Genomic DNA, 26353 nt, shown 5'->3' on the forward strand with positions numbered 1-26353 from the left:
TGCTAGCTGACTCGCTGTTGCTGTCTCACCTACTGTTTTAGCTAGCTTTCCCAATTCAACACCTGTGATTACTGTATGTGATTACTGTATGCCTCGCTGTATGTCTCTCTCATATGTCAATATGCCTTGTATACTGTTGTTTAGGTTAGTGATCATTGTTTTAGTTCACAATGGAGGCCCTAGTTCCACTCTTCATACCCCTGTTACCTCCTTCGTCCCACCTCCCACACATGCGGTGACCTCACCCATTACAACCAGCATGTCCAGAGATACAACCTCTCTCATCATCACCCAGTGCCTGGGCTTACCTCCGCTGTACCCGCACCCCACCATACCCCTGTCTGCGCATTATGCCCTGAATATATTCTACCATGCCCAGAAACCTGCTCCTCTTATTCTCTGTCCCCAACGCTCTAGGCGACCAGTTTTGATAGCCTTTAGCCGCACCCTCATACTACTCCTTCTCTGTTCCGCGGGTGATGTGGAGGTAAACCCAGGCCCTGCATGTCCCCAGGCACCCTCATTTGTTGACTTCTGTGATCGAAAAAGCCTTGGTTTCATGCATGTCAACATCAGAAGCCTCCTCCCTAAGTTTGTTTTACTCACTGCTCTAGCACACTCTGCTAACCCTGATGTCCTTGCCGTGTCTGAATCCTGGCTCAGGAAGGCCACCAAAAATTCAGAGATTTCCATTCCCAACTATAACATCTTCCGTCAAGATAGAACTGCCAAAGGGGGAGGAGTTGCAGTCTACTGCAGAGATAGCCTGCAAAGTAATGTCATACTTTCCAGGTCCATACCCAAACAGTTCGAACTACTAATTTTGAAAATTACTCTCTCCAGAAATAAGTCTCTCACTGTTGCCGCCTGCTACCGACCCCCCTCAGCTCCCAGCTGTGCCCTGGACACCATTTGTGAATTGATCGCCCCCCATCTAGCTTCAGAGTTTGTTCTGTTAGGCGACCTAAACTGGGATATGCTTAACACCCCGGCAGGCCTACAATCTAAGCTAGATGCCCTCAATCTCACACAAATCATTAAGGAACCCACCAAGTACAACCCTAACTCAGTAAACAAGGGCACCCTCATAGACGTCATCCTGACCAACTGGCCCTCCAAATACACCTCCGCTGTCTTCAACCAGGATCTCAGAGATCACTGCCTCATTGCCTGTATCCGCCACGGAGCCGCAGTCAAACGACCACCCCTCATCACTGTCAAACGCTCCCTAAAACACTTCTGTGAGCAGGCCTTTCTAATCGACCTGGCACGGGTATCCTGGAAGGACATTGACCTCATCCCGTCAGTTGAGGATGCCTGGTCATTCTTTAAAAGTAACTTCCTCACCATTTTAGATAAGCATGCTCCGTTCAAAAAATGCAGAACCAAGAACAGATACAGCCCTTGGTTCACTCCAGACCTGACTGCCCTCGACCAGCACAAAAACATCCTGTGGCGGACTGCAATAGCATCGAACAGTCCCCGCGATATGCAACTGTTCAGGGAAGTCAGGAACCAATACACGCAGTCAGTCAGGAAAGCTAAGGCCAGCTACTTCAGGCAGAAGTTTGCATCCTGTAGCTCCAACTCCAAAAAGTTCTGGGACACTGTGAAGTCCATGGAGAACAAGAGCACCTCCTCCCAGCTGCCCACTGCACTGAGGCTAGGTAACACGGTCACCACCGATAAATCCATGATTATCGAAAACTTCAATAAGCATTTCTCAACGGCTGGCCATGCCTTCCGCCTGGCTACTCCAACCTCGGCCAACAGCTCCGCCCCCCCCCCGCAGCTCCTCGCCCAAGCCTCTCCAGGTTCTCCTTTACCCAAATCCAGATAGCAGATGTTCTGAAAGAGCTGCAAAACCTGGACCCGTACAAATCAGCTGGGCTTGACAATCTGGACCCTCTATTTCTGAAACTATCCGCCGCCATTGTCGCAACCCCTATTACCAGCCTGTTCAACCTCTCTTTCATATCGTCTGAGATCCCCAAGGATTGGAAAGCTGCCGCAGTCATCCCCCGCTTCAAAGGGGGAGACACTCTGGACCCAAACTGTTACAGACCTATATCCATCCTGCCCTGCCTATCTAAGGTCTTCGAAAGCCAAGTCAACAAACAGGTCACTGACCATCTCGAATCCCACCGTACCTTCTCCGCTGTGCAATCTGGTTTCCGAGCCGGTCACGGGTGCACCTCAGCCACACTCAAGGTATTAAACGATATCATAACCGCCATCCATAAAAGACAGTACTGTGCAGCCGTCTTCATCGACCTTGCCAAGGCCTTCGACTCTGTCAATCACCATATTCTTATCGGCAGACTCAGTAGCCTCGGTTTTTCGGATGACTGCCTTGCCTGGTTCACCAATTACTTTGCAGACAGAGTTCAGTGTGTCAAATCGGAGGGCATGCTGTCCGGTCCTCTGGCAGTCTCTATGGGGGTGCCACAGGGTTCAATTCTCGGGCCGACTCTTTTCTCTGTATATATCAATGATGTTGCTCTTAAAGCGGGCGATTCCCTGATCCACCTCTACGCAGACGACACCATTCTATATACTTTCGGCCCGTCATTGGACACTGTGCTATCTAACCTCCAAACGAGCTTCAATGCCATACAATACTCCTTCCATGGCCTCCAACTGCTCTTAAACGCTAGTAAAACCAAATGCATGCTTTTCAACCGATCGCTGCCTGCACCCGCATGCCCGACTAGCATCACCACCCTGGATGGTTCCGACCTTGAATATGTGGACATCTATAAGTACCTAGGTGTCTGGCTCGACTGCAAACTCTCCTTCCAGACTCATATCAAACATCTCCAATCGAAAATCAAATCAAGAATCGGCTTTCTATTCCGCAACAAAGCCTCCTTCACTCACGCCGCCAAGCTTACCCTAGTAAAACTGACTATCCTACCGATCCTCGACTTTGGCGATGTCATCTACAAAATGGCTTCCAACACTCTACTCAGCAAACTGGATGCAGTCTATCACAGTGCCATCCGTTTTGTCACTAAAGCACCTTATACCATCCACCACTGCGACTTGTATGCTCTAGTCGGCTGGCCCTCGCTACATATTCGTCGCCAGACCCACTGGCTCCAGGTCATCTACAAGTCCATGCTAGGTAAAGCTCCGCCTTATCTCAGTTCACTGGTCACGATGGCAACACCCACCCGTAGCACGCGCTCCAGCAGGTGTATCTCACTGATCATCCCTAAAGCCAACACCTCATTTGGCCGCCTTTCGTTCCAGTACTCTGCTGCCTGTGACTGGAACGAATTGCAAAAATCGCTGAAGTTGGAGACTTTTATCTCCCTCACCAACTTCAAACATCAGCTATCTGAGCAGCTAACCGATCGCTGCTGCTGTACATAGTCTATTGGTAAATAGCCCACCCATTTTCACCTACCTCATTCCTATACTGTTTTTATACTGTTTTTATTTATTTACTTTTCTGCTCTTTTGCACACCAATATCTCTACCTGTACATGACCATCTGATCATTTATCACTCCAGTGCTAATCTGCAAAATTGTAATTATTCGCCTATCTCATGCCTTTTGCACACATTGTATATCGACTCCCCTTTTTTTCTACTGTGTTATTGACTTGTTAATTGTTTACTCCATGTGTAACTCTGTGTTGTCTGTTCACACTGCTATGCTTTATCGTGGCCAGGTCGCAGTTGCAAATGAGAACTTGTTATCAAATCAAATCAATTTTATTTGTCACATATTTGTCACATACACATGGTTAGCAGATGTTAATGCGAGTGTAGCGAAATGCTTGTGCTTCTAGTTCCGACAATGCAGTGATAACCAACAAGTAATCTAACTAACAATTCCAAAACTACTGTCTTATACACAGTGTAAGGGGATAAGGAATATGTACATAAGGATATATGAATGAGTGATGGTACAGAGCAGCATACAGTAGATGGTATCGAGTACAGTATATACATATGAGATGAGTGTGTAGACAAAGTAAACAAAGTGGCATAGTTAAAGTGGCTAGTGATACATGTATTACATAAGGATGCAGTCGATGATGTAGAGTACAGTATATACATATGCATATGAGATGAATAATGTAGGGTAAGTAACATTATATAAGGTAGCATTGTTTAAAGTGGCTAGTGATATATTTACATCATTTCCCATTATTAAAATGGCTGGAGTTGGGTCAGTGTCAATGACAGTGTGTTGGCAGCAGCCACTCACTGTTAGTGGTGGCTGTTTAACAGTCTGATGGCCTTGAGATAGAAGCTGTTTTTCAGTCTCTCGGTCCCAGCTTTGATGCACCTGTACTGACCTCGCCTTCTGGATGATAGCGGGGTGAACAGGCAGTGGTTCGGGTGGTTGATGTCCTTGATGATCTTTATGGCCTTCCTGTAACAACGGGTGGAGTAGGTGTCCTGGAGGGCAGGTAGTTTGCCCCCGGTGATGCGTTGTGCAGTCCTCACTACCCTCTGGAGAGCCTTACGGTTGAGGGCGGAGCAGTTGCCGTACCAGGCGGTGATAAAGCCCGCCAGGATGCTCTCGATTGTGCATCTGTAGAAGTTTGTGAGTGCTTTTGGTGACAAGCCAAATTTCTTCAGCCTCCTGAGGTTGAATAGGCGCTGCTGCGCCTTCTTCACGAAGCTGTCAGTGTGAGTGGACCAATTCAGTTTGTCTGTGATGTGTATGCCGAGGAACTTAAAACTAGCTACCCTCTCCACTACTGTTCCATCGATGTGGATAGGGGGTGTTCCCTCTGCTGTTTCCTGAAGTCCACAATCATCTCCTTAGTTTTGTTGACGTTGAGTGTGAGGTTATTTTCCTGACACCACACTCCGAGGGCCCTCACCTCCTCCCTGTAGGCCGTCTCGTCATTGTTGGTAATCAAGCCTACCACTGTTGTGTCGTCCGCAAACTTGATGATTGAGTTGGAGGCGTGCGTGGCCACGCAGTCGTGGGTGAACAGGGAGTACAGGAGAGGGCTCAGAACGCACCCTTGTGGGGCCCCGTGTTGAGGATCAGCGGGGAGGAGATGTTGTTGCCTACCCTCACCACCTGGGGGCGGCCTGTCAGGAAGTCCAGTACCCAGTTGCACAGGGCGGGGTCGAGAACCAGGGTCTCGAGCTTGATGACGAGCTTGTAGGGTACTATGGTGTTGAATGCCGAGCTGTAGTCGATGAACAGCATTCTCACATCGTATTCCTCTTGTCCAGGTGGGTTAGGGCAGTGTGCAGTGTGGTTGAGATTGCATCGTCTGTGGACCTATTTGGGCGGTAAGCAAATTGGAGTGGGTCTAGGGTGTCAGGTAGGGTGGAGGTGATATGGTCCTTGACTAGTCTCTCAAAGCACTTCATGATGACGGAAGTGAGTGCTACGGGGCGGTAGTCGTTTAGCTCAGTTACCTTAGCTTTCTTGGGAACAGGAACAATGGTGGCCCTCTTGAAGCATGTGGGAACAGCAGACTGGTATAGGGATTGATTGAATATGTCCGTAAACACACCGGCCAGCTGGTCTGCGCATGCTCTGAGGGCGCGGCTGGGGATGCCGTCTGGGCCTGCAGCCTTGCGAGGGTTAACACGTTTAAATGTCTTACTCACCTCGGCTGCAGTGAAGGAGAGACCGCATGTTTTCGTTGCAGGCCGTGTCAGTGGCACTGTATTGTCCTCAAAGCGGGCAAAAGTTATTTAGTCTGCCTGGGAGCAAGACATCCTGGTCCGTGACTGGGCTGGGTTTCATCTTGTAGTCCGTGATTGACTGTAGACCCTGCCACATGCCTCTTGTGTCTGAGCCATTGAATTGAGATTCCACTTTGTCTCTGTACTGACGCTTAGCTTGTTTAATAGCCTTGCGGAGGGAATAGCTGCATTGTTTATATTCGGACATGTTACCAGACACCTTGCCCTGATTAAAAGCAGTGGTTCGCGCTTTCAGTTTCACGCGAATGCTGCCATCAATCCACGGTTTCTGGTTTGGGAATGTTTTTATTGTTGCTATGGGAACGACATCTTCGACACACGTTCTAATGAACTCGCACACCGAATCAGCGTATTCGTCAATATTTCCATCTGACGCAATACGAAACATGTCCCAGTCCACGTGATGGAAGCAGTCTTGGAGTGTAGAGTCAGCTTGGTCTGACCAGCGTTGGACAGACCTCAGCGTAGGGGCCTCTTGTTTTAATTTCTGCCTGTAGGCAGGGATCAGCAAAATGGAGTCGTGGTCAGCTTTCCCGAAAGGGGGCGGGGCAGGGCCTTATATGCGTCGCGGAAGTTAGAGTAACAATGATCCAAGGTTTTACCACCCCTGGTTGCGCAATCGATATGCTGATAAAATTTAGGGAGTCTTGTTTTCAGATTAGCTTTGTTAAAATCCCCAGCTACAATGAATGCAGCCTCCGGATAAATGGTTTCCAGTTTGCAAAGAGTTAAATAAAGTTTGTTCAGAGTCATCAATGTGTCTGCTTGGGGGGGGGATATATACGGCTGTGATTATAATCGAAGAGAATTCTCTTGGAAGATAATGCGGTCTACATTTGATTGTGAGGAATTCTAAATCAGGTGAACAGAAGGATTTGAGTTCCTGTATGTTTCCTTCATCACACCATGTCCCGTTAGTCATGAGGTATACGCCCCCGCCACTCTTCTTACCAGAGAGATGTTTGTTTCTGTCGGCGCGATGCGTGGAGAAACCCGTTGGCTGCACCGCCCTGAATAGCGTCTTCCCAGTGAGCCATGTTTCCGTGAAGCAGAGAACGTTGCAGTCTCTGATGTCCCTCTGGAATGCCACCCTTGCTCGGATTTCGTCAACCTTGTTGTCGAGAGACTGGACATTGGCAAGAAGAATGCTGGGAAGTGGTGCGCGATGTGCCCTTTTTCGGAGTCTGACCAGAACACCGCCGCGTTTCCCTCTTTTTCGGAGTCGTTTCCTTGGGTCGCTGCATGCGATCCATTCCGTTGTCCTGTTTGTAAGGCAGAACACAGGATCCGCGTCGCGGAAAACATAGCCTACCTGGTTAAATAAAGGTGAAATAAATAAAATAAAAAATAAAAATCTCCAGGACCTAAGGCAGGAATTAGTCCTTAAAGAGTCCAGTAAAAACCTAGAACCCAGCAAAACTGTTGAACAAAGGACCCATCAACTGTCCCAAACATTCAGCCAACTCAATCAACCTATCCACCAACCCAGCTGACCCCATCCACCCCAGTCTCACAGCCTGTGATTGCTCCCACTCCTGCCATCCTCCACAGGCTTGAGAAGAAGCCTGACATTGTTTTGACGATGGACTCCATTGGAAAAGGAATGAATGAGCATTCACTTTTTTTTTTAAATAGGGTGGTGGCTAAGTTGTGGTGCCCCACATCTTACAGACCCATGCAGCTCCTGACAGTGGCTCAGCTTGGCTCACCGAGCCTTGTCATTGTGCATACTGGAACCAATGTCCTGCATGCTCAGCAGGAAAAGGTGGCCACATCACTTTTCAAGGGTGGTGGAGAGGTTCTCTACCACCTTCCCAGATGCCAGGATTGTAATGTCTATCATTCTCCCGGAGGAGAGATTTTCACCCTGCCACTATCGAAAGTATTAAATGCCAGCCTCTCCCGGGATTGTGCTAAATGGCCAAATATAAAATCGGTCTACCATCCCACCCTTATTCTGGACTGACTGTATGATAATACACACTTGTTCAAAGAGTCTGTTTCTCTGGGTGGCCAGGCCACCTCACCCCATAGGAGCAGCAGACCAGCTAACAACTTCCTGAGACAAGTTGGACACTCCTTTAGACATGCCTCCGGTGGTGCTTCACAGAGACTGGAGAACAGTCAGGAACACTGCCCCAGACCAGGCCCACCTCAACTCAGCCCAGCTCTACATAGCACCGACCACAACCTAGGGTCTGGCAAAAGACTGTTGAGGATAGTGCACCACATGATGCAGTCCACACCATGTATCAGTCACACAGCCATTTAGCAGATGCTTTTATCCAAAGCGACTTACATTCAAGCGTGGATACATTCTTCTGTATGGGTGGTCCCGGGAATGGAACCCACTACCCTGCCGTTACAAGCGTCATGCTCTACCAACTGAGATACATGTATCATTCATATAATCAGCCCTCATATGCTGAGGGTTTGGAGCTTTCCCAGTGCCACAACCCTCCATACCACCCTCCTCAATTCCCACACAACCTCTTTCACAGGCTAGTTCTGGTTACCCTCCCTACTCCCATCCCCAGGATAGGCCTGGAACACTCCTGCCCCGAATGGCAGTCCCAACCCTGAAACAGAAGCCACAGCAAGGCTCCTGTGCACACCCAGAATGGCACATCGGAAGAAAATCCGGTCCCCTACAGCAGTTCCACTCAGTTGGCAAGAGCTTCGTCAGGGTGGACTGAGCTCTGCCAACACTGCTCACCCAGTTCCCGCCCCACCCCCTGTATCCAGCAACTTGGGGTAGGTCTGTCGAATGCTCCGTCTGAAATGCTCTCACGTGTTTGGCCAGGGACCGTGGCAAAGTCTCAGCTCACTCAACAAATAGCTGCAGTAAAAACGCTATGCCTGTTAGCTCTTATGGGAATGACCTGAATATCCCCTCTGGCTTTAAATATCCTAGGAGGTTGGGCTAAAATGGACACAATTGACATTCTGGTTCTTTTGGAAACATGATTAAAAGAGACATTGAAGTACAGTACCAGTCAAAAGTTTGGACACACCTACTCATTCCAGGGTTTTTCTTTACTTTGACTATTTTCTACATTAAAGAATAATAGTGAAGACATCAAAACTATGGAATAAAAAAATTGGAATCATGTAATAACCAAAAAGGTAAATCAAAATATATTTTATATTTGAGATTCTTCAAAGTAGCCACCCTTTGCCTTGATGAAAGCTTTGCACACTCTTGGCATTCTCTCAACCAGCTTCATGAGGTAGTCACCTGGAATGCATTTCAATTAACATATGTGCCTTTTTAAAAGTCAATATGTGGAAGTTCTTTCCTTCTTAATGAATTTGAGACAGTAGTGTTGTAGTGTTGTGACAAGGTAGGGGAGGTATACAGAAGATATCACAATTTGGTAAAGACCAAGTCCATATTATGGCAAGACCAGCTCAAATAACCAAAAAGAAACGACAGTCCATCATTATTTTAATCTGGAAAATTTCAAGAACTTTGAAAGTTTCTTCAAGTGCATTTGCAAAAACCATCAAGCACGATGATGAAACTGGCTCTCATGAGGACAGCCACAGGAAAAGAAGACCCAGAGTTACCTCTGCTGCAGAGGAAAAGTTCATTGTTAACTGCACCTCAGATTGCAGCCCAAATAAATGCTTCACAGAGGAGACGCATCTCAACTTCAACTGTTCAGAGGAGACTGCGTGAATCAGGCCTTCATAGTCGAATTGCTGCAAAGAAACCACTACTAAATGTCACCAATAAGAAGAGACTTGCTTGGACCAAGAAACATGAGCAATGGACATTAGAAATCTCTCCTTTGGTCTGATGAGTCCAAATGTGAGCTTTTTGGTTCCAACCGCTGTGTCTTTGTGAGACGCAGAGTGAGTGAACGGATGATCTCCACATGTGTGGTTCCCACCGTGAAGCATGGAGGAGGAGGTATGGTGTGGGTGTACTTTGCTAGTGACACTGTCTGTGATGTATTTCAAATGCAAGGCACCCTTAACCAGAGTCAAAGATAGATCTAACCTTTGGTTTTCTTCAGAGCTATCTGAATAAGAAATCTCGCCTGGGCCAAAGCAAGGAAATCTGTACTGGCAATCTTTCAGACAACTGAGAAACAGATTTACTATCTCGATTAAGAAACCTAAATCAAGCTACTCTTAAGCTCTATCTCTGACTGCTTGTGGTCCTTCAAAATGTTGGACAGTAAATGCACTGAAGCATACAAGTTCTGTCTGACTTTGGTATCATAACTGAGAAGAATGGGATAAGTGATGCTTTTAATCGTCATTTTATCTCGGTAGCCTTTTTATTTGAGAGAAGCTGTGGTTTAATTGACCCTGGTCAGTTAATCAATTGCTCTTCCCTCTGCCAGTCTCTAGCTTACTTGACGGTTAACCCGCCGACTTCTAGTGAATCTTTGTTTTCATTTCAACAATTTACTACCTGTGATGTGCTAGATGCCTTGCTTAAGATTAAAGTTGTAAAAAATCCACTGGGGCTGATATGCTTGATCCATTTTTTGCTTCAGCTCTCTGCCCCCCTGATTGCTGTATCATTAACCCATACTTTTTTTTACCTTACAGTTATATCTCGTACGATCCCCAAGGTTTGGAAGGAGGACCATATACACCCTCTTCACAGAGGTGGTGACCCTTGTGACCTAATTAGTTATTGCCCTATTTCTAAACTTTGTTGCCTATCTAAAATATTAGAATCCTTGGTTAATTCTCAGCTAAGATCATTCCTATTTTTGAAATATATTCTAAATGTACATCAGTTGGGCTTTACACCAGGTCGTAGGACTATCTCTGCTGCATCCCTAGGTATAAATGATGTGGTTAACTGTATGGATAAAAGGCACCATTGTGCTGACCTTTTAATTAACCTGTCAAAGGCCTTCAATACAGTTGATCACTCATTGCTAATGCAGAGGGTATCCTCCATTGGCCTAGATCAGGCTACATGTAACTGGTTTAAAAATGACTTAACAGATAGAATTCAATGTGTATCTACTGATAGTGTTAAATACTGATAGTGTTAATTTTTTTTTTAGACATAATAACATTTGTCCTGCAGGGGTCAATTCTGAGCCCTGTACTTTTTATTGTTTACATTACCAACACTGCACTTGTATGTCGATTATACTGCTATGTACGTATAACTGCAGTATGCCTCAATTGTATTACAGAAAAAAGTAATTCAACTGAAATTAGTTTTGAATGCAGGATAAACTAAGTACACTGCCCTCAGAGTATTCACACCCCTTGACTTTTCCCACATTTTGTTGTGTGTTACAGCCTGAATTTAAAATGGATTACATTTAGTTTTCTGTCACTACACACAATATGCAATGACGTCAAAGTGGAATTATGTTTTTACAAATGAAAAGCTGATATGTCTTGAGAATTCAACCCCTTTTTTTTGGCAAGCTTAAATACGATCAGGAGTAAAAATGTGCTGAAAAAGTCACATAGTATGTTGCATGGACTCACATTGTGTATAATAATGGTGTTTTAATATGGTTTTTGAATGACTACATCATCTCTGTACCCCACATATACAATTATCGGTTAGGTCCCTCAATCGAGCGGTGAATTTCAAATACAGATTCATCAACAAAACCAGGGATGTTGTCCAATGCTTCGCAGAGGAGGGCACCTATTGGTAGATGGCAAAAAAGCAGACATTGAATATCCCTTTGAGCATGGTGGCATTATTCAATTATTCATGTCTCGGCCATCTTCCTGGAAGAAATAAGTGGACCAAAGTGCAGCGTTGTGAGCGTACATATTCCTTTTTAATTGAATGAATGTCGCCAACAAAACAAGAAAACAAGGAAACGACCGTGAAGCTTAACTTCGGCTACAATAACTCTAACAAAGTCAACATCCCACAAATAACAAAGGGGAAAAGGCTGCCTAAGTATGATTCCCAATCAGTGACAACGATAGACAGCTGTCCCTGATTGAGAACCATACACGGCCAAAACATAGAACTAAAGAACATAGAATACAGAACATAGAATGCCCACCCAAATCACACCCTGACCAAACCAAAATAGGGACATAAAAAGGCTCTCTCAGGTCAGGGCGTGACAATTCATGACACTTTGGATGGTTTATCAATACACCCAGTCAATATAAAGATACAGGCATCTTACCTAACTCAGTTCCCGAAGAAGAAGGAAATCACTCAGAGATTTCACCATAAGGCCAATATTGACTTTAAAACTGTGATAGAAGAAACTGAGGATAGATCAACAACATTGTAGTTCCTGCACAATAATAACCCAATTGACAGTGTGAAAAGAAGGCAGCCTGTACAGAATATAAATATTCCAAAACATGCATCCTGTTTGCAACACAGCACTAATTAACTTTTTGTCTTGAATACAAAGTGCTATGTTTGGGGTAAATAAAATACAACACATTGTTGTTTACCACTCTCCATATTTTCAAGCATAGTGGTGGCTGCGTAATGTTATGGGTATGCTTGTAATTGTTAAGGACAAGGGAGTTTTTCATGATAAAAAAGAAACGGAATGGAGCTAAGAACAGGCAAAATTCGAGAGGAAAACCTAGGGGGTACTAAGCTAACATATGGAATTGCTTTAAGATGGTCATACCATGGATCATTTAGCTATTTGATTTTGAATTTCACAACCCCTTCAGGTATAAAAACGTTATATAAAAACATTTTTGAATTTGGCCTTTACTACTATAGCCAATAGCAATGCATTGAATAACACATTCATAAATGGCAAGAAAGACAGTCAAAAAATAAATGATAAGGAATAAGGTGTTGAAGGGTCGACCTCTGAATGATCAGCTATGAAAAGCCAACTGACATTTACTCCTGAGGTACTGACCTGTTCCACCCTCTACAACTGCTGTTTTTGTTATTTGACCCTGCTGGTCATCTATGAATGTTTGAACATCTTGAAGAACAATCTGTCTTTAAATGGCCATGTACTCTTATGGCCATGTACTTTCCACTCGGCACAGCCAGAAGAGGAATGGCCACCCCTCAGAGCCTGGTTCCTCTCTAGGTTTCTACCTCGGTTCCTGCCTTTCTAGGGAGTTTTTCAACATCTCCATTGTTTGCTGTTTGGGGTTTTAGGCTGGGTTTCTGTATAGCACTTTGTGACATCTGCTGATGTAAAATGGGCTTTATAAATACATTTGATTGATTGATTCTACACCTAGGAGATATAAGAAAGCTCAGGAAATATATATATATTTTTTTACACGTATTTAACCCTTTAGTTTTGTTGGCACACAACTCCATTCCTTTGTATGGGTTACCTTCAGATGAGTCCTGTGACACTTGTCTCCCCTTTCCATAGAGTGGTCATAATAGTTTGTAGGCCAAACCGTTGGGGCGCTACAGACGTTTTCGTGAGAAGAGCGATTTTCGGGATGTTTCACAGTCTGACAAACACCATTGTAGATTGACACACAGGTGCGTCAATAGACTCTTAAGGGTGGACAGATTCTGATGGGGTTCGTCAATAGACTCTAAAGGATCTACTTGAAAATCTATCGCAAGTCCTGGATGGCTGTGTAGCAACGATCAACAACCAATTTGACAGAGCTTGAATCATTTTTTTTATAATGATGGGCTAAAGTTGCACAATCCACGTGTGGAAAGCTCTTAAGAGACTTACCCAGAAAGACTCACATTTGTAATCGCTGCCAAAGGTGATTGTATAAAGTTTTGACTCAGGGGTGTGAATACGTCTGTAAATGTAATTTTTATGTATTTCATTTTCAATACATTTGCTAACATTTATAAAACATGTTTTAATTTTCTCAATATGGGGTATTGTGTGTAGATGAGCGGGAAAAAAATATTTAATTCATTTTGAATTCAGGCTGTAAAACAACAAAATGTGGAATACGTCTGGTGCCTCTTGGGGTAATTCAGAAAGCTGATTGAGGACCTTATTACTGATGAATAATGTGATGTGATGTTCTGGGGTAATTCAGAAAGCCTTATTCTGATGAATGTGATGTTCTGGTGCCTCAGAAAGCTGATTGAGGACCTTATTACTGATGAATGTGATGTTCTGGTGCCTCTGGGGTCATTCAGAAAGCTGATTGAGGACCTTATTACTGATGAATGTGATGTTCTGGTGCCTCTGGGGTAATTCAGAAAGCTGATTGAGGACCTTATTACTGATGAATGTGATGTTCTGGTGCCTCTGGGGCAATTCAGAAAGCTGATTGAGGACCTTATTACTGATGAATGTGATGTGCTGGTGCCTCTGGGGTAATTCAGAAAGCTGATTGAGGACCTTATTACTGATGAATGTGATGTGCTGGTGCCTCTGGGGTAATTCAGAAAGCTGATTGAGGACCTTATTACTGATGAATGTGATGTTCTGGTGCCTCTGGGGTAATTCAGAAAGCTGATTGAGGACCTTATTACTGATGAATGTGATGTTCTGGTGCCTCTGGGGTAATTCAGAAAGCTGATTGAGGACCTTATTACTGATGAATGTGATGTTCTGGTGCCTCTGGGGTAATGAATGATTGATGAATGTGATGTTCTGGTGCCTTTGGGGTAATTCAGAAAGCTGATTGAGGACCTTATTACTGATGAATGTGATGTTCTGGTGCCTCTGGGGTAATTCAGAAAGCTGATTGAGGACCTTATTACTGATGAACGCGCTTGTTTTTTATGACTGTGTTTTTCTTTCTGCTTGCATTCTGTATTTATATTTTGATGCATATATTTTCTGTAATTTCTGTACTCCAGGTCTTATCTATAAAAGAAACCTTGGTCTCAGTATGACTCCCCGATAAAAGAAAGGTTAAATAATAAAAAAATAAAAAATAAATACATCTATTCTAAAATGAAGAAAAATCAAGCTATAGAAGTGTTTAAAAAATAAATTTAACCACAAAGGACTCAACAGAAGTTTGGAAGGATAAATAAACATAGTAATGTCGTCTATTTGATTTGGTTTTACAGGAGATCCTTATATTTGGCCGCTCCTTTAAAGTTGAAGAGGTACAGAGTGATGAACGATATCAGGCACTTAAGGTAAGTGGATCAAAAGCAACTCTTTTCAAATTTCTTGTGAAATTATTTTTAAGTGATAGATATCATAGTTTAATTTGCTGTACATTTCCGCCAAATTATAATTGTATACACAATACAAATGCTGCCAGCAAGACTTAAATAGAACCCATACCAGTAATTCCTCCCCCCAAAGAGATCCCATCTGACAACATGTTATTTTGTGTACATCAATGTTTTCTTGCCAGCTGTTCACCAGTGTGTTCGGGGTTGGACCCAAAACTGCTGAGAAGTGGTACCGCAGAGGGCTGCGCTCACTCAAGGAGATTCTGGCCGAGCCCAACATCCAGTTGAACAGGATGCAGAGAGCTGGTATGAACAGGAGTAGCACACAACCTCCTCCCTTTGTTTTTATATCAGAACACTAAAATGTAGCTGCTCTTAAATTATCTTAGTTTTGATATTAATTTATTGGCAGAAAGTAGTAAACTCTGCTGGTATCTCTGTCTCTGGGATTGCATTCACAAAAGGTCGCGGAATACGATTCTATGAATAGGGAGGACCTGATCCTAAATCAGCACTTCTAACCTGATACGCTTTTACGGGCCCCAGTCTCTCATTCTGTTAAGGTAATGTCCCAGAGTAGGTTCTATATCCGATGCTCTAAAAGTAGCAGTTGAACCCCAGACAGTTGTCACTTTACAGTGATAAGCTGAGACCGTAGGTGAAGTAACACAATGAGAACCCAACAAGGGGGATTCATAATGCAAATCAATGAGTCGTAGTTATAAAGAGTAAACCTTGTCATGGGACACTTATCAATCAGCTTGGGAGAGAAGGCCCTCGTTAACATAAAGACCAAAAACGTTCCCTGACGTTCAATATGAGAATTATGATTTGTTTGTCACATCATTGATGCAACACAGCAACAGAGTGAAATGTGACAGAATGTTTTATCCCTACTTCTTTGTATGGGAATTGGTTTCAGCTGACTGGGGGGTTGTTTAGCCAGGTTTGGAAGTCTTTGGCAAGCGGCCATTTGGGGTTAAGAGATTAAATAAATGAAAGTGGAGACAGATGGGACTGGGACATAGAGAACCAGCGCCTATGGGGTGATATGTGGACCAGAGTCAGCGGCAATACCGCTTGACCAGACTTACTTACTGATTTTATTGTCCCCATGGGGAAATTTTGTTGCAGTGTCATGTACAAGTGTAAAGTTGTGTTTAAATACAAAACCAATTTGGCAATACAACTTTCATAACAGTTACATACCAATAAAAAAAGACTAGCAAAAAAAAGGGACTAGACTCCAGCATGCTTCTATAGCTTGCACTCAGGAACATGCAACTCGTCTTGGTGTATATTTGGCCTTGTGTTTTAGGTAATTGTCTGTTGAAAGGTGAATTAGTCTCCCAGTGTCTGTTGGAAGTTATCTTTTGAATTTTGCCTGTTTAGCTCTATTCTGTTTCTTTTTGTTCTAAGAAACTCCCTAGTCCTTGCCGATGACAAGCATACCCCTAACATGATGCCATGCTTGAAAATATGAGGAGTGGTACTCAGTGATGTGTTGGATTTGTTCCGGACAAAAAGTTTGTTTGTTTGACACATTTTTTTGTAGTATTATTTTAGTGCCTTATCGCAAACAGGATGTGTTTTGGAATATCTTTATTCTGTATAGGCTTCCTTCTTTTCCACTCTGTCATTAATGTAAGTATTGTGCAGTAACTACATTGTTGTAGATCAATCCTCAGTTATCTCCTATCACAGCTATTTAACTCTGTAACTCTTTCAAAATCCCCATTCGCCTCATGGTGAAATCCCTGAGGGGTGTCCTTCCTCTCCAGCGTCTGAGCTAGTAATGGCACCTGCATCTTTGTAGTGACTGGGTGAATTGATACACCAACCAAAATGTCATTAATAATTGCAACATGCTCTAAGGGATATTCAATGTCTGCTTTGTTTTACCCATCTACCAATAGGTGCCCTTCTTGTTGAACTATTGGAACACGTCCCTGGTCTTTGTGGTTGAATCTGTGCTTGAAATTCACTGCTCAAATGAGAGACCTTACAGATTATTGTACGTGTGGGGTAAAGAGATTGGCTAGTCATTAAAAATCAAGTGAAACACTATTATTGCACACAGAGTGAATCCATACAATGTATACTCCTGAACCTATTTACAAAAGGGTTGAATACTTATTGACTCAAAACATTTCTGCTTTACATTTTTTTTAAATAAACATTGTAAACATTTCTAAAAACATAATTCCACTTTAACATTATGTGGTATTGTGTGTCTGTTGGAAGTGTTCCATTGGATTTTGCCTGTGCTTAGCTCTAGTCTGTTTATTTTTTGTCCTTAAATACAAAATGTCAATTTATCAATTTAAAATGCAGGTTGTAATACAACAACATCTTGAAAACGTCAAAGGGTGTGAATACTTTCCGAGGGCACTGTATATGATATTGTACAGTACATATCTTCTTTTTGTGGCTTTGCAAAGTCGTAAAAAACGATTTTATTTTCTGATCTACAGCAATATCCAGTTACTAAGCAGTAATGATAACCAAATCTCTCCCCTTGTGAAATCCCAGCGAAATCAAGATGGTGTACAGTTGGATTACTGGCTGACATGGAACCGTTTCCTAATCTTAGAGGAGAGGGAGAGTCAACATTTCAGTGTGGGGGTAGAAGTAGGTAGGAGCAGAAAGATGGAGGCCGGGATTAACATGTGTTTGTCAGACTGGTGGGGAAAAGCCACAAAGTTCAATTCAGTTTTCACTGTCAACAGGGGAATGGATTATTCCATAACCTTATTGATGCATGTCCCATATACAAAATGGTGCAACCTTGTTGGGAGAATAATAGTTAAAATGAACAACTTCAAAGTGTCTCAACGGACTTAAGGACATTTAAAAAAAAACTACAGTGGCGTTTCTATGGACACTTTGAGAATGTACACTTGAATTATCTTTATTTTTTTTACATTCTACTTTTTAATATATATATATTTTTACCTCAGATTATTTATATTTGTGTCCATGTTGTCGATGAGTGTCTAGTAAATGGGCCCCATGGTTCCAGATGTAATAGCCTAATGAAAAAACAAACAAACATCTAATCAACAATGATGCCATTTGACAGTGAGGTGAGGCGAGAAGAGGACAGGCGAGCTGAGGAGATTTTATTTTGGGGAGAGAATGGCCAGGCAGGGGTCCTTGAACATCCATTAAGTTATATTCCCACTTATTGTAGAGTATTACAGAGCTATTAGGTTGTGTTTACTCGCCCTCTTGCTCAGTTGCTCTTGAGTGGGTTTTTTTTTGTGAGAGAGAAACCCAGCACAGGGACTTCTTAGCAAGAGCGTAACGTTCGGTAACACTTCATTTTAAGAGGTCCTTATTACAGTGTAACTACATGTGTAATTACAATAACAACTGCTGTGGTTCATTGTAATGACTCATAGTTACACTGTAATAACAAAATGTAACTGATGGTAATTGCAGTCTGTAATTATAGAGGTGTAAAAACAAATGCTTGTTACCATGCTTGTTACAATTCACAAATGTTGTGTTTTAGTTTCTTTCTTCTGTCACAAGATTGGACAGATACACTGGGTGTCTGGGATTACAAAGGTTGGAGGCTCACTGGGCTCTAATTACCTACCCGTGCACCCCAAAAAGTGTACAAACTGGGTTATCTTGGTAGAGTTTACAAAAACAGATCAGATGTAGGTCAACCTCACTGACTGAGGTCTATATTCAGGTGTCATCCCAGATAAAACATTTTAAAAATGTATAATTCATGTGTAAGTTACCCATCATAAACCCAAAAGTACACTACAGAGTACATGTAATATCTGCATAAGTAGACCATAATTACTAGGTGTTACACTTATTTTTGTGTAGATAAATCCTGTGTATCTTGAGGGTTACTTACTTGTAATTAATGTGTACTTATATAGTACATAACCCATCCTGACAACCTGGCCCTTATTTTTGTTCATTTGGTATTTTATTAGCATCCCCAATAGCTGATCCCCAAATACTCTTCCTTGGGTCCACACAAAACATGAAGATTGACATAATAGAGAACATTAATAGAGAAGCTCAAGGACAGAACTACATATTTTTTTAAAGGCACACATAGCCTACATACAGCTGAACTCGGAATTTTACATACACCTTAGCCAAATACAATTAAACACAGTTTTTCACAATTCCTGACATTTAATCCTAGTAAAAATGTCCTGTTTTAGGTTAGTTAGGATTAACACTTTATTTTAAGAATGTGAAATATAAGAATAATAGTAGAGAGAATGATTTATATCAGCTTTTATTTATTTCATCACATTCCCAGTGGGTCAGAAGTTTACATACACTCAATTAGTATTTGGTAGCATTGCCTTTAAATTGTTTACTTGGGTCAAATGTTTCAGGTAGCCTTCCACAAGCTTCCCACAATAATTTGGGTGAATTTTGGCCCATTCCTCCTGACAGAGCTGGTGGAACTGAGTCAGGTTTGTAGGCCTCCTTGCTCACACACGCTTTTTCAGTTCTGCCCACAAATGTTCTATAGGATTGAGGTCAGGGCTTTGTGATGGCCACTCCAATACCTTGACTTTGTTGTCCTTAAGCCATTTTGCCACAACTTTGGAAGTATGCTTGGGGTCATTGTTCATTTGGAAGACCCATTTGCGACCAAGCTTTAACTTCCTGACTGATGTCTTTAGATGTTGCTTCAACATATCCACATAATTTTCCTACCTCATGATGCCATCTATTTTGTGAAGTGCGCCAGTCCCGCCTACAGCAAAGCACCCCCACAAGATGATGCTGCCACCACTGTGTTTCACAGTTGGGATGGTGTTCTTCGGCTTGCAAGCCTACCCCTTTTTCCTCCAAACATAATGATGGTCATTATGGCCAAACAGTTATAGTTTTGTTTCATCAGACCAGAGGACATTTCTCCAAAAAGTAAAATCTTTGTCTCCATGTGCAGTTGCAAACAGTAGCCTGGCTTTTTCATGCCGGTTTTGGAGCAGTGGCTTCTTCCATGCAGAGCGGCCTTTCAGGTTATGTCGATATAGGACTCGTTTTATTATGGATATAGATAATTTTGTACCTGTTTCCTCCAGCATCTTCACAGGATCCTTTGCCGCCAGTCTTCTCAGCGCCGCCAGTCTGCCCAGCGCTGCCAGTGCCGCTAGTCTGCCCAGCGCCGCCAGTGCCCCCAGTCTGCCCAGCGCAGCCAGTGCCCCCAGTCTGCACAGAGCCGCCAGTCTGCCCAGCGCCGCCAGCGCCGCCAGTCTGCCCAGCGCCACCAGTCTGCCCAGCGATCCACCAGTCAGCCAGGATCTGCCAGTCAGCCAGGATCCGCCAGTCAGCCAGGATCTGCCAGAACTGCCAGTCAGCCAGGATCCGCCAGTCTGCCAGGATCTGCCAGAACTGCCAGTCGGCCAGGATCTGCCAGTCAGCCAGGATCCGCCAATCAGCCAGGATCCGCCAGTCAGCCAGGATCCGCCAGTCAGCCAGGATCCGCCAGTCTGCCAGGATCCGCCAGTCAGCCAGGATCCGCCAGAACTGCCAGTCAGCCAGGGAGTCAGCCAGGATCCGCCAGTCAGCCAGGATCCGCCAGTCTGCCAGGATCCGCCAGAACTGCCAGTCAGCCAGGATCCACCAGTCAGCCAGGATCCACCAGTCAGCCAGGATCCGCCAGTCAGCCAGGATCCGCCAGAACTGCCAGTCAGCCAGGATCCACCAGTCTGCCAGGATCCGCCAGTCAGCCAGGATCCGCCAGTCTGCCAGGAACCGCCAGTCTGCCAGGATCCGCCAGTCAGCCAGGATCCGCCAGTCTGCCAGGATCCGCCAGAACTGCCAGTCAGCCAGGATCCGCCAGTCAGCCAGGATCCGCCAGTCAGCCAGGATCCGCCAGTCAGCCAGGATCCGCCAGGATCCGCCAGAACTGCCAGTCAGCCAGGATCCGCCAGTCAGCCAGGATCCGCCAGTCAGCCAGGATCCGCCAGTCAGCCAGGATCCGCCAGTCTGCCAGGATCCGCCAGAAGCCAGTCAGCCAGGATCCGCCAGTCAGCCAGGATCCGCCAGTCAGCCCGGATCCGCCAGAACTGCCAGTCAGCCAGGATCCGCCAGTCTGCCAGGATCTGCCAGAACTGCCAGTCGGCCAGGATCTGCCAGTCAGCCAGGATCCGCCAATCAGCCAGGATCCGCCAGTCAGCCAGGATCCGCCAGTCAGCCAGGATCCGCCAGTCTGCCAGGATCCGCCAGTCAGCCAGGATCCGCCAGAACTGCCAGTCAGCCAGGATCCGCCAGTCAGCCAGGATCCGCCAGTCAGCCAGGATCCGCCAGTCTGCCAGGATCCGCCAGAACTGCCAGTCAGCCAGGATCCACCAGTCAGCCAGGATCCGCCAGTCAGCCAGGATCCGCCAGAACTGCCAGTCAGCCAGGATCCACCAGTCTGCCAGGATCCGCCAGTCAGCCAGGATCCGCCAGTCTGCCAGGAACCGCCAGTCTGCCAGGATCCGCCAATCAGCCAGGATCCGCCAGTCTGCCAGGATCCGCCAGAACTGCCAGTCAGCCAGGATCCGCCAGTCAGCCAGGATCCGCCAGTCAGCCAGGATCCGCCAGTCAGCCAGGATCCGCCAGTCAGCCCGGATCCGCCAGAACTGCCAGTCAGCCAGGATCCGCCAGTCAGCCAGGATCCGCCAGTCAGCCAGGATCCGCCAGTCAGCCAGGATCCGCCAGTCTGCCAGGATCCGCCAGAACTGCCAGTCAGCCAGGATCCGCCAGTCAGCCAGGATCCCAGTCAGCCGGATCCGCCAGAACTGCCAGTCAGCCAGGATCCACCAGTCTGCCAGGATCCGCCAGTCAGCCAGGATCCGCCAGTCAGCCTGGATCCGCCAGTCAGCCAGGATCCGCCAGAACTGCCAGTCAGCCAGGATCCACCAGTCAGCCAGGATCCGCCAGTCAGCCAGGATCCGCCAGTCAGCCAGGATCCGCCAGTCAGCCAGGATCCGCCAGTCTGCCAGGATCCGCCAGAACTGCCAGTCAGCCAGGATCCGCCAGTCAGCCAGGATCCGCCAGATCTGCCAGGATCCGCCAGTCTGCCAGGATCCGCCAGAACTGCCAGTCAGCCAGGATCCGCCAGTCAGCCAGGATCCGCCAGTCAGCCAGGATCCGCCAGTCTGCCAGGATCCGCCAGAACTGCCAGTCAGCCAGGATCCGCCAGTCAGCCAGGATCGCCAGTCTGCCAGGATCCGCCAGTCAGCCAGGATCCGCCAGTCAGCCTGGATCCGCCAGTCAGCCAGGATCCGCCAGAACTGCCAGTCTGCCAGGATCCACCAGTCTGCCAGGATCCGCCAGTCAGCCAGGATCCGCCAGTCGCCAGGAACCGCCAGTCTTCCTGGATCCGCAGTCAGCCAGGATCCGCCAGAACTGCCAGTCAGCCAGGATCCACCAGTCAGCCAGGATCCGCCAGTCAGCCAGGATCCGCCAGTCAGCCAGGATCCGCCAGTCAGCCCGGATCCGCCAGAACTGCCAGTCAGCCAGGATCCGCCAGTCAGCCAGGATCCGCCAGAACTGCCAGGATCCGCCAGTCTGCCAGGATCCGCCAGAACTGCCAGTCAGCCAGGATCCGCCAGTCAGCCAGGATCCACCAGTCAGCCAGGATCCGCCAGTCAGCCAGGATCCGCCAGTCAGCCAGGATCCGCCAGTCTGCCAGGATCCTCCAGAACTGCCAGTCAGCCAGGATCCGCCAGTCAGCCAGGATCCGCCAGTCAGCCAGGATCCGCCAGAACTGCCAGTCAGCCAGGATCCACCAGTCTGCCAGGATCCGCCAGTCAGCCAGGATCCGCCAGAACTGCCAGTCAGCCAGGATCCGCCAGTCAGCCAGGATCCGCCAGTCAGCCAGGATCCGCCAGTCAGCCAGGATCCGCCAGAACTGCCAGTCAGCCAGGATCCGCCAGTCAGCCAGGATCCGCCAGTCAGCCAGAGGATCCGCCAGTCTGCCAGGATCCGCCAGAACTGCCAGTCAGCCAGGATCCGCCAGTCAGCCAGGATCCGCCAGTCAGCCAGGATCCGCCAGTCAGCCCGGATCCGCCAGAACTGCCAGTCAGCCAGGATCCACCAGTCTGCCAGATCCAGTCAGCCAGGATCCGCCAGTGCCGGATCCGCCAGAACTGCCAGTCAGCCAGGATCCACCAGTTTCCAGTCAGCCAGGATCCGCCAGTCAGCCTGGATCCGCCAGTCTGCCAGGATCCGCCAGTCTCCAGGATGAGTCTGCCAGGATCCGCCAGTCAGCCAGGATCCAGTCAGCCAGGATCCGCCAGTCAGCCAGGATCCGCCAGTCTCAACCTGCCTGAGCTTCCTCTCACTCCTGAGCTTCCTCTCACTCCCGAGCTTCCTCTCACTCCCGAGCTTCCTCTCACTCCCGAGCTTCCCCTCAGTCCCGAGCTTCCCCTCAGTCCTGAGCTTCTCCTCAGTCCTGAGCTACCTCAGTCCGGAGCTGCCCCTCAGTCCAGTGGGGCCCGTTGTTAGGTTTCCTAGGTCAAGGTTAGCGGCGAGGGTCACCACTCAAGGGACGCTAAGGAGGTGGACTAAGACAATTATGGAGTGGGGTCCACGTCCAGCGCCAGAGCTGCCACTGCGGACAGATGCCCACCCAGACCCTCCCCTATAGGTTTAGGTTGTGCGTTCGGAGTCCGCTCCTTGGGGAGGGTTCTGTCACGTTCTGACCATTGTTAGTTTTCGTGTGTTTTCCTTGTTTTAGTGTTGGTCAGGACGTGAGCTGGGTGGGCATTCTACGTTGTGTGTCTGGTTTGTCTATTTCTATGTTTGGCCTGATATGGTTCTCAATCAAAGGCAGGTGTTAGTCATTGTCTCTGATTGGGAACCATATTTAGGTAGCCTGTTTTGTGTTGGGTTTTGTGGGTGATTGTTCCTGTCTCTGTGTTTGCACCAGATAGGACTGTTTAGGTTTTCACTTTTCTTGTTTTGTTTAGTCTGTTCATGTATAGTGTCTTTATAAATTAAACATGAATAACCACCACGCAGCGCTTTGGTCCGCCTCTCCGTCAATGGAAGAAATCCCTTACAATCATGCTACACACACTTCACAGCAGCTGCTACCAGACTCTTATTATTATTACTAAATACTGCACAATTTACACCAAAAACCAGTGTAAATATTGGACTATAAATTGTGCGTTCCTTTATTATACTTACTGTATGCTAAAATGTTTATTCTATTCTACTGAGACATTTAGTTTATGTTCGTATTCTTATCTTTGATTTGTTTTTATTGTTGAGGTATAAAGAACTGGAGACTGATTCCAAGATGTTTTCTAGGTCGTAATTTATGGAAATTATCTTTCTGGGCCGGGCGTCAATTCAGCTGCAGTACCAAGGCAAGACTGTTGGAAGTAAGCATTTTTGTTGGACGGCGTGTCCCGTGTGTATCCTGTACATACGACTAATAAAATTTGAAACATAGAGATGAGAGACGAGGAGAGAGGGCAGTGTAAATCAGGGGAGAGAAAATAGCATTTTTGTATTACATGAATTGAAAGCGATAGTTTTTGAGCTTCCATTAGGTCATAGTCCATTTTAGGGTTAAGAGAGGTTTAGCATTCTCTGTCGCTTTAGAGTAGTTTATGTGAAAGAGCAACCTAGAATAGCAACTTTTTCTTAGCAATACTTCAAAGTTCTTATATGAAATACGCATGACTGCCAACTTGGGAGAGTGGAGGAGAAAGATAGCGAGGCGAGTATAGTAGGGCAGGTCAGGCGAGATAAAATAGCATATTCCTTAGTGTCACATGAATTGTGAGTTATACCTGTATACTCTTAGAAGAGAGGGTAGTTAGTACAAAGAAAGGGTTCTTCATTTTGTGGCTGTAGGGTAACCCTTTTTTTGGGCTGTGGAGAAGCTTTTTGTTTTGTTTTTTAAAATAACCCTTTGCATAACTATTTGTATGGTTATTCATTACATTGTTAGAACCAGAGGGTTCTTTATTACACTGTTGAACATTTTCCGGCTACTGGTTGCAGTGAAAATATGGTAAATATTCAAAAAGCAACTGTATTTTCAGAGTTGGACAGTATCCTTCTGTATTCTGATAACCTGGAAGTAATCCTCACTTGGGATTTGAACTCACAACCTCTCAGTTGCTATTGACCTGAATTTCCTGTACACCCCAAAACCAATAGAGTTTCTGTCATTTGTCCCAATGGGGTTCCATTTAGAACTATCTCATGAAGAACCCTCTGGTTCCAGGTAGAACCAATAATAGGCTCTACAGTTATACTTATAGGATACTTCAGATGCGCTTATGGCACACACGGTTAGGTACTCACATGGTACGGGTCGGTATCTTTATGGGTAAATGTATGCAAAATCTAATATATTGGGACATTTTTCTACCCAATATATTCAATATAGGATACAATCATTACTGCACTCATTAGCATATTTACAGGCATGGTCTAAAATATGTTGTATTTGTGCCAACCATTAGTGGAAGAGTTGTACCAGTTTAAGTGGAATTATCATTATATTTATCAAGTTTGAGCAACCAATTTCTCTACTCCCAGTTCTGCAATCTTTGTAATAGCTTGTAAAAATCAAGAGCTGCACTGAACCTCGACAGGATCGGTGTCCCTGAAACCAGGACAGTCGTTGCTAACGTGCGCTAATGTGACTAGAATGACTTTGTAAAAAACAGCCAACTGTCTGGGACATAGACATGTCTTATATGGGCAGAAAGCTTAAATGAACTGCAGTGTCCAATTTTCAGTAGCTATTACAATGAAACAATACCATGCTATTGTTTGAGGAGAGTGCACAACGACAAAACACTTTTATTAAGGCAACTGGTTTGATACATTCACCGCTGAAGGTAAATAATATACTTACATTCAGTAATCTTTCTCTGATTTGTCATCCTGAGGGTCCCAGAGATAACATGTAGCATAGTTTTGTTTGATAAAATCCCATTTTTATATTAAAATGTAGGAACTGGTAGTTTGAACCCCTTCCACAAACTTCAAAGTGTTTCCTTTCAAATGGTATCAAGAACATGCATATCTTTGCTTCAGATCCTGAGCTACAGGCAGTTAGATTTGGGTATATCAGTTTAGGTGGATTTTATTTTTAAAGGGTACGGTCCTTTAAGAGGTTGAGGTTACTGTGCATTTTGCGATTAACTTAATGGCAGTTGGTCACAAGGAAGTTTGTGTTTATTTTTGAATAATGTACTGTGAGTTTGCTGCAAGTACACTACCTTAAGAAAGTATTCAACAAATCATCAATCAATTGTATTTATTTATAAGCCCTTTTTGCATCAGCAGATCTCACAAAGTGCTTATACATAATCCCAGCCTAAAACCTCAAACAGCAAGCAATGCAGATGTAGAAGCATGGTGGCTAGGAAAAACTCCCTATAAAAGGCAGGAACCAAGGAAGAAACCTAGAGAGGAACCAGGCCCTGAGGGGTGGCCAATCCTCTTCTGGCTGTGCCGGGTGGAGATTATAAGAGTACATGGCCATTAAGGCCAGACGCATTCTTCATGATGTTCAACTGTTCATAGATGACCAGCAGGGTCAAATAATACTCATAGTGGTTGTAAAATGTA

General features: G+C 45.4%; 1 protein-coding gene across 3 annotated transcripts in view; it reads left to right on the forward strand.

The window, feature by feature from the left end:
• The window catches only part of LOC118369391 (DNA nucleotidylexotransferase-like), a 171778-nt gene that overhangs the window by 68705 nt on the left and 76720 nt on the right, over positions 1-26353 (forward strand). For all 3 annotated transcript variants that reach the window (XM_052498397.1, XM_052498395.1, XM_052498396.1), the window contains exons 5-6: positions 14654-14725; positions 14950-15073. In XM_052498397.1, coding sequence (XP_052354357.1) covers positions 14654-14725; positions 14950-15073 — 196 coding nt within the window. The remainder of the gene's footprint in view (positions 1-14653; positions 14726-14949; positions 15074-26353) is intronic.

The sequence above is a fragment of the Oncorhynchus keta genome, chromosome 36, assembly GCF_023373465.1.
Source record: "Oncorhynchus keta strain PuntledgeMale-10-30-2019 chromosome 36, Oket_V2, whole genome shotgun sequence".
Taxonomy (NCBI): domain Eukaryota; kingdom Metazoa; phylum Chordata; class Actinopteri; order Salmoniformes; family Salmonidae; genus Oncorhynchus; species Oncorhynchus keta.